Source organism: Panthera uncia, unplaced genomic scaffold, assembly GCF_023721935.1.
Source record: "Panthera uncia isolate 11264 unplaced genomic scaffold, Puncia_PCG_1.0 HiC_scaffold_2558, whole genome shotgun sequence".
NCBI lineage: Eukaryota > Metazoa > Chordata > Mammalia > Carnivora > Felidae > Panthera > Panthera uncia.
This window is the reverse complement of record NW_026059299.1, coordinates 1-8267: the sequence shown is the minus strand read 5'-3', so window position 1 is coordinate 8267 and position 8267 is coordinate 1. Positions and strand designations below refer to the sequence as shown.

General features: G+C 58.9%; 1 protein-coding gene across 1 annotated transcript; it reads right to left on the bottom strand.

Annotated features, from left to right (window-relative positions):
• Window positions 1-226: 226 nt before the first annotated feature.
• LOC125917835 (intraflagellar transport protein 140 homolog) lies at window positions 227-8150 on the bottom strand (the record flags this gene model as incomplete). Its single annotated transcript, XM_049623931.1, has 5 exons — window positions 7843-8150; window positions 5208-5325; window positions 3167-3297; window positions 1660-1828; window positions 227-375 (listed from the first exon to the last, which is right to left on the bottom strand). Coding segments are annotated over exons 2-5 (506 nt in total), but the record flags the coding sequence as incomplete, so codon positions are not given.
• Window positions 8151-8267: the final 117 nt, after the last annotated feature.

The window sequence follows — 8267 nt, the reverse complement described above, 5'->3', positions numbered from 1 at the left end:
CCGCATCACCGTTAGTCCCCTACCCGAGGACCGCGGACACGTCACGTCCGTGCTACCTTGTCTTGATGGCACAGCCAAGGCTTGTCACTTTCCTGACCCGGGGGCCTCCCAGCTGCTGGAGTTTTGGGGCACAAATTAGAGCACGTGCTGCGCGGTGCGTAACGAGGGGTGAGCCGCGGCCGCCAGAGACCCCCCGCCCCGCTGGGACCCGGGAACGCGGCCCCACGCTCGCAGGGCTCCCACCTTCCTCGTGAAGTAATAGTGAGGCACTTGAATTCCCAGAAGGGTCTGGTAGGCGGGAGGCCGGGAGAAGCTGTCCTGGAGCAAGAAGCCATGCTCTTCGGTGACGAAGAAGGACAGGACCAGCACGTCAGCCTGAGGGAGAGGGAGACGCCGTCGGCTCTGGTGTGACCACGTCACCTTCCATCGTGCATCTGATCCCCACGTTCACGGCCAGGATGTTGACACACAGAGAAGAAAGGACGAACGTGGGCACACAGCCTCATGCGGATAATCCACTAGCCCCCTTCTGGAAGATGTGCCACATCCTGCGTGGAGAGCCGCTAGACCCTCTTAGGGACGGGTTTTCTTGTAGCAAAAACACATCTTTCCCCACCCAGCTGGTAAACGACACCAAAGAACTCTCGGGTGTCAGTTTTTCTGTTCAGCTCCTCGACTCTCATTTCACAGACAGCAGCAGAAAGATTCTCTCATCCGCTCTTGGGGGGGAGGGGAGTGGAGGGACCAGGGCGGCAGTGCCGTCCAGCCCCCTGTGGACAGGAGCAGCAGGAGGTCCAGGGGGCGAAGCCCTCCCGGGCCTCACCCTCCTCGAGAAGCCCGGATGCGGCACCCGGTCAGCGTGCCGGCAAGGGCCCCAGAGTGGCGATCAGCGCGCACCCTCACCGCCCGCCCGGGGCCGTCTCCTGTTCCAGTCACAGAGTCACGGAGATGCCACCTGTTTACCACTCAGCGTTTCAGAACCAAGGATCGGCCGTGCGTCTGAATGTCTGGGGGCACAGACACCCACCGCTGATAATCCTGGGCCCTGTGCTCACCACCCTGGGGAGAGGGGCCTTCCTTTGGCAGGGACACAAGGCCACCAGCATCAGCAGGCTGGCTGCCCTTGCCGACTTACTGGGACCTGCTACAGACCCCTCTCGGAACAAGGTCATCACAGGGAGGCACAGCCGGCCGCTGGCCTCTCCCAGGGAGCTCCAGACGTTCTGACAACGTACGTAAGGAAAGCATCAGAGTCCTGGATGCTACGGGGGGGTGGGTGGGGGGTGCCTGGTAGGGTGGAGGTCAGGGGCCAGGGCGAGGAGGTCAGTGGGAGCCGGCCTTGCTGACCCAGCCCCAGGACACACGCCCGCCATGGGTTAGCTCTGTTAACTGTTAGGGTGTCAGGCTCGGTCCCAGGGAGAAAGTAATATGCAGCACTCGACGTCATGGGAGAACTAAAACAGGACAGCCCGAGTGGGAGCAGACAGAGAGGGTGGGGCCCGCCGCCACGCAAACCCAGAGGCCACGCAGGCCGCGTGTCGAGGAGGCAGTCTGCTCCACGGGCACCAACCTCCCTCCAGCTTTCCCATAAACCACGTCAGGACCGTGAACCTGCCCAGACCCCTGCACCAAGAGACAACCACGACGCAGTCAGGGTACCGTGGAGTCCGGGCCATCCTCGGCGGGGAGCTTCTTGTCCCCGGGCTGCAGCGGGGCCCCCGGTGGCTCCCGCACGGCCTCGCACACGAACAGCCTGGGCTCGCTCTGGTCCCAGAAGTGGCTCACGGGAACGAGATCCCTCAGTCTTTCGTCCGCAAAGGCGGGGCTCCTGGAAGAGAAGGCCCATCCTGAGTCCCGAGGGCTGAGATGCGCTCTGGAAACGCGTGCCCAGCCAGGGTCGGTGTCCGCGTCCGCAGGCTGCTGTGCGCTCCACAGACTGCCTGCTCCGGGGCCCCTTCCCACAGCATGCTGCAGCCAGCCTGCCGGGGGCACGCTCACATCAAACAAAGCCAGTCAAAAAGGCCCAGGGCAGCCTCGTCGGAGGGCGTGTGACGCTTTGGCTCTGGAGACTCCACAGAGGGCGCCTGCCAGGACCGGTGTGGACCTCGCGTCCTGTAGGGCGTACACGTGCCGAGGGGTAGGTGAGCTGCCCATAGACAAGGTGGGTCTGGAGGCAAAGGAAGGTCAGATCTCAGAAGCGGAGGGGAGTCTGCGGGGAGGCCATGCACTGTCCCTGCTGCCACCAGAGGAGTGACAGGCTGGGCCGGGGAGGACGTGGCTTGAAGGTGGAGGGCAGAGGGAAAGCGTGAGTCTGAGACATGATTCAAACAAGGGAAATGGGACGAGTCACAGCCGAGGCGACTAAGGGAGAGGTGAGCTGTGAGGTTTCTGAGCACACGGCCGAGACAAGAGTGATCTCTGGAAATGAGGTGCAGGTGATGACAAGAGATTCCAGTGGACATTTGGGGCCGAGAAAGCAGAGCGAGGCTGGGGAGAGGTGAGGGTGGGCCTGTTCGGGCAGGGCCACCAGTGGCAACCAGTTTAAGCCCCCAGGAGAAAGAAGGTTCTGGAAAAGGGTTTCAGCAGTGGAGTGGGAGGGGACTGTAACAGAGAAAAGGAGCAGGTGCCCGGCAAGGCCGGCCTCGGGCTCTGCTGTCGGGCACGTGGTGTGGGTGCCGGCCGCAGTGTGCACCCCGGGTCCTGAGCCGTGCACTGGGCCCTCAGGTGTCACTTTCCAGAGTCAGAGGTGAGCCCTCAGTGGGGCAGGGCGAGTGTGTCCCTGGCAGCAGCAGGAACTCAAACACAGGTTATACGAACTCCCTGAAGAGCAGTGATTACTTTTCTAGAAAGACACCACCACCCAGACAGACGTGCTCCCTTCCCAGGTGCAGACAAGGCTGAGTGACCGCCACTCCCCCCAACATCCGGGCCACCGTGTGCCCATGGCTGCCACTGCCCTTCCAGAAGCCCGTTTCTGCCGGGTAATTCCAGGACCCCAGGGGCTCACATCCATCCCAACTGTCGGGGCTGTTGGCTTCACTGTTTCCTCCACCACCACCTGCTAAGGGCCTTCAAGTCTGGAGCGTCACTCAGCCACCACCTGCTCGGGAGCTGTGTATCATTTTCACTAGTTTTACACTGAAGTCCCGCCGAATCATAGCCTTACTTCTTGGTCTCTTGCCCGTTGAAGGACAGCGTCTCCCTCCGATCAACCTGCCCCGTCTTGAGGTCCAGGAGACTCACGGTATCCATTTCCACGTCATAGAAGCAGATTTTGGAATCGGGGATGCCGTCAGCCTAGGGGAAGACAAAACGGGGCTCACGGAACTGCGTGGCTGGCACCCCGTGGGTTTGAGAACAAGCGTGTGGCGTCCACGAACCGCCGGCCACTCCAGCACTCCTAACGTGGGTGTCGGTGCACCGTCGTCCCACTGAGACAGGTGTCCGGTGGGTACTTTGTAATTTCAGGGGGCCGAGAAACTCTAGAACATTGTGGAGGTCCAACGCCAGCTGTCCGGCTGAGGTGGATGAACCACAGGGACACGGAGGAGTGGATCCCCACGCACCGGTTCTCACACAGGCGAATGAAGACGAGAGAAGGGGAGCAGCTTGGCTGGTGGGGGAACGAATGCCTACGACTCGGGGAGACTGTGCAAGGCTTTGTCTTACCAGGCGGCAGGACGCTAAATGGGGCCTGAGGACTCAAGAAAAACAAGAAGATCAGCCCGTCAAAACTTCAGACAGAGAATACCGTAAGCCCGATGGCATCAGCGGTTTCTCATCACAAACACCGTCCGCGAGAGGAAAGACCAACAACGAACTGGGAGACGCGTCAGCGACACTGAAGGTGCCCAGCCTCCTGCCCCCCCCCCCCCCCCCCCCCAGGGGAACGGTGGACCACTGCCCACGCCAGCCCCTCCTTTCCAAAGTGCACCCTCCCGCGGGGAGCGCCAGCGGGGCTGGGGACAGCTGGTTTTCACCACAAGCTCGCTTGTGCTGCCTGAACTTTATTTCTTTGCCATGTTTTCTTTCACCGCGGACAAAAATTCCTGGTGCAAGAAGAGATGTTTTTGTCCCGGAGTGTCACCGCACTGTCCCCGCCCGCGCCATGCATTCACCCCAGCAGCAGGGAGATGGTGTCGTGTCCTGGGATGCCCACCCTGCTTCTGCTTCCGTGCCCCTGGGCTCCGGCACCGTCCTCCTGCTGCCCGAGGACCCCCATCTCCAGCCAGACTTAGCGTCTGAGACTCAGGCTTGTCTTCGCTGGCCCACGTGCCGCCCCGAGGAGCCTCGAACTCAGCACTGAGACAGGATGCCCCACCGTCCCCCTTTCGACCTCCACGTGGCTGCCCGGGGTGGAATCAGTCCCCGCCCATCCGTGCCCCCCGCCCCAGATGATCCCCAACCCCCAGAAGACTTCTGCACACCCCCCCCACCACTGAGAAGCAACCTGTAGAAAGGTGCTACGTGACGGTCCTGCCTTGCCCCTGCACCAAGGCCGGCGCCCGTGTGATGGCCCACTGACCGTGCCGGCCTCAGCCTCGACCCTCTGCCAGGGATGGCACACCCTCAGGTCACGCTGCACCACCTGCTTATACTCGGGGCGCGTCTCCCTGTGCCTCCCCCGCCCCTGCCACATGCTCGTCTGGAAGCCTCCCGCCCAGCATGGCCCGCAGTCGGACCGTCTCTGATGGACGTCTGTTTGTCCACAGGAAGGGGCCACACTCTCCTAATTAGGCATCGGCTTGTGTCCGCGGTGCCCAACACAGTGCCTGGTTCCCGGAAGGCAACTGGTAAGTAGGTGGTGAACGAATGGATTCGCAAGCGAACACTCGTGGGCAGCAAGGCTCACTGCCTGCAGGGCAGGACAGACGTGTCCGCGTCCCTTCTGTCAGACTCTGCTCCCTGGCTGTCCTTGCCTTCTCTAAGCCAGAGGCTCAGAGGGCCTTGCTGCCCCCTCATGCCAAGAGAACGCAGCCGGCTGGTGAAAAGGTACAGAAAAGAGAAGAGGTGCAGAGGGGGACCCTGCACAGGGGGACCCACCGTCTCAGAGGAACTAGGGACCGGGGACAGGTGGGGGCTCAGGTCTCGTGGCAGGAAGGGAGCACAGCGGGCACGGCCGGAGGAGGCCGCGGTCCGGAGGAGGGGGGCACAATGGGCACAGCCAGAGGCCACGGTCCGGGGAGCAGCTGCTGTCGCGCACCCACCTTGCTGAGGAGGATGCTGATCTTGCCGCCGCTGGCGTTACACCTGAGCGAGGCCATGCCCGCTGCGCCCGGGATCAGATCGGCCAGCTTCCGGTCACCACAGTGCTCTTTGGCCTCTCTGTAGGGGGACACAGGGGCTCAGGGGAGGCACAGGCCTATGGCCGGGCAGGTCACAGGGCCAGAGCCCGCTCTCTGAGAGAACAGAAACCTTCCTTCAAAGAACTCGGGGCTCCTCGAAGGCGTGGCTGCTCGCACGCCGGGGGTCTTGCGCCGCGGCAGAGGGCCCAGATCAGGGTACAGGGCGAGCGTCAGCAGTTTAAGTTGCTAAACTGAGGTACGACGACAATAACGTCGTATTACTTTCAGGCATAAGCATACTGATTCAACGTCTGGGTCAGTCTGTAAAGTTCCCAGGTTTAACGAACAGAAGTGAATACGTATCCCTCCCCCTACTCCTCTGTGCTCAGCCTCTGTCCCTGCGACACGTTTTGGCCGTTCGTCCTGCCAGAACGGGCTGCTGTCCCACGTGCCATGTACAAACACGCGTGTCTCTAGCCCGTTTACTGGGTTCTGGCGTGACGCTGTTACAAACGGCACTGGGTCGGCAGCGGTGGCTCCTCCCGACTGTTTCCACTTAATTCTCATTTCCTCCGTGTTTCCCTGCTGTCCTCTGTGTCCCAGGATCCCTTCCAGGCCCCGTGTCCTTAGGCCCCCCAGGCTGGGACAGTTTGTCTGACTCCAGGCTCCTGTGACATTTCCTGCCTCCGTCCTAGAATTTCTCCAAGGAGGCTCGTGGTCCTGTTGGAGAGTGCTGTGGAAACCCACAACTGGGCCCTGAGCGTGCTGGCAGAGCAAGGCCCCGCACGCGGACTCACTGGTGCCCGGACGTGTATCCGGAGAGGTCTCGACGCGCACCCGACGTCTGTGTCCGTATGAAGCCAAACGTGACTTGTGCTCAACCCTTCGCCATGAGGCTCATTCTCGCCTCCTCCCCTCGCTTATGTCACCTCCTTCCAGCACTGAAGCCCCGGCTCCCAAAACCTGCACCTTCACTCTGTGCAGCTGAGCGGCAGCGCGGGACGCTTGCCCTGTGCCCTATGCGGGGAGCTCTGTGGACGGCAGTGCGGTCCTGTGTCTGGTCTCTCAGCCCCCAGCATCAACACCACCACCACCACTACCCAAAGGGCCGGGGTCAGCACCGCCTCTCCAAGGGCTGGTTCACACATTTCTACCATACTTAGGTGACTGTCACATTCCATACTCTATCCTGGGATCCCCTGAAAGATTTTTAAAATTGACGCACATTAAGACTCATTTTCTGCTGTAAAGTGCCATAGGCTCTGACAACCGTGGTGCCTTGTATTTACCACAGAGAAACATTTTTCATGTTTATTTTTGAGAGAGAGACAGATTGGAAGTGGGGGAGGGTGAGAGAGAGAGGGAGACACAGAATCCGAAGCAGGCTCCAGGCTCTGAGCTGTCGGCACAGAGCCCGACGTGGGACTCAAACCCACAGACCGTGAGATCATGACCGGAGCCAAAGGCGGATGCTTAACCGACTGAACCACCCAGGTGCCCCTACCACGTAGAAAATTTTACTGCCTAAAAACTCCCCTGGGCTCTACCTGCTCAACCCTCGTCCCGTATGTGCCCTTCCCCACTACGCAAGTATTAAGAATTTAAGCCAAGGGGTTCCTGGGTGGTTCATCTGGTTGAGGGTCTGACTCTTGATTTCTGCTCAGGTCATGATCCCAGGGTCGTGGGATCAAGCCCCGCATCAGGCTCTGCGCTGAGCATAGAGCCTGCCTGGGACTCTCACTCTCTGTCTGCCCCTGTCCCCTGCTCACGTGAATGTGTGCTCTCTCTCTCTCTCAAAAACAAAAACAACCAAAAAGGAATGGAAAGAGATCCTTCTTTTTTCCAAACACTGCACCAAGGTAAAGCAAAGCTCTACCCGCCACGGGTGTTGTTTAGGCGTTAGCAATATTGCCCTCACGCCATGCTCACCGGACAGCGGCACAACCCCAAGAACGGAATGGGCCCAAAACAAATTTTCAAAGCCAAGACATAGAGCATTTCAAAAAATTCAGCAGCACATTAACGTTGAAATGACTCTTGTCCATTTCTACCCACCACGCTGTCTCCTGGTTAGTTTTTACAAAGTGTGCGAACATACCTCACTTTACTGCCCGTCCCACACACTGTGTTTTTTACAAACGGAAGGTCTGCGGCAACCCCGTGGTCAAAAAGTCAGTCGGTACCGTTTTGCCAACGTTATTTGCTGCTCACTTTGTGTCTTCAGGTTCCATTCTGGTAATTCTTGCCTTATCTCAAACCTTTTCATCGTTGTCATATTTATTACGGTGACCTGTGCTCACAGGTGCTGCACGTTCAGGTGACGGTCGGCAGTTTTTAGCAATAAACCGCTTTCTTATTTAAGGCACGAACGTTTTTTTTGACATAATGCTACTGCACACTTGACTAGAGAACAGACCTATCTTTTGCATGTACTGAGAAAATAAAAAATTAATCTGATTTGCTTTATTGAGAAATTCACTCTATTGCAATGGCCTCAATTTGAACCCGCAATATCTCCCGATATACGTTTATACTTTTATTCGGACAAAGACCGTACCTTCGGGAAAGATCAAAGCTTTTAAAGTGAGCCAAGTCTGTCCCCACAACCAGGAAATTTCCACAGATGTCAAGGAAGCATGGGCTCCCCTCCACCTCTGAGAACAGTAGGAGCTGTTTCACGGTCCCCTGAGGAAAAGGAAAGGAGAATGATTAAGGGAAGCAGCGTGCACGTAGCATCTTACTTTTGTTACTGAACATTACTCACAGGTAATCGTGTTTACACTAAGCAGGCTCTCAGGTAAGACGTGCAGCACCTAGCAGGTTCTAACACTACACAGGGAAGGCTCAGGGGTGTGTGGTGCTCACGGCCGCCAAAACCTGTGGAATTTCCAGTGAAAAGGGCCACAGATGTGTCTCCGCTTACGTTAACGAAGGTGACTTTGGGTCTCTGCCCAGGGGCGGGGTGGCTGCCGGGAGGACCCG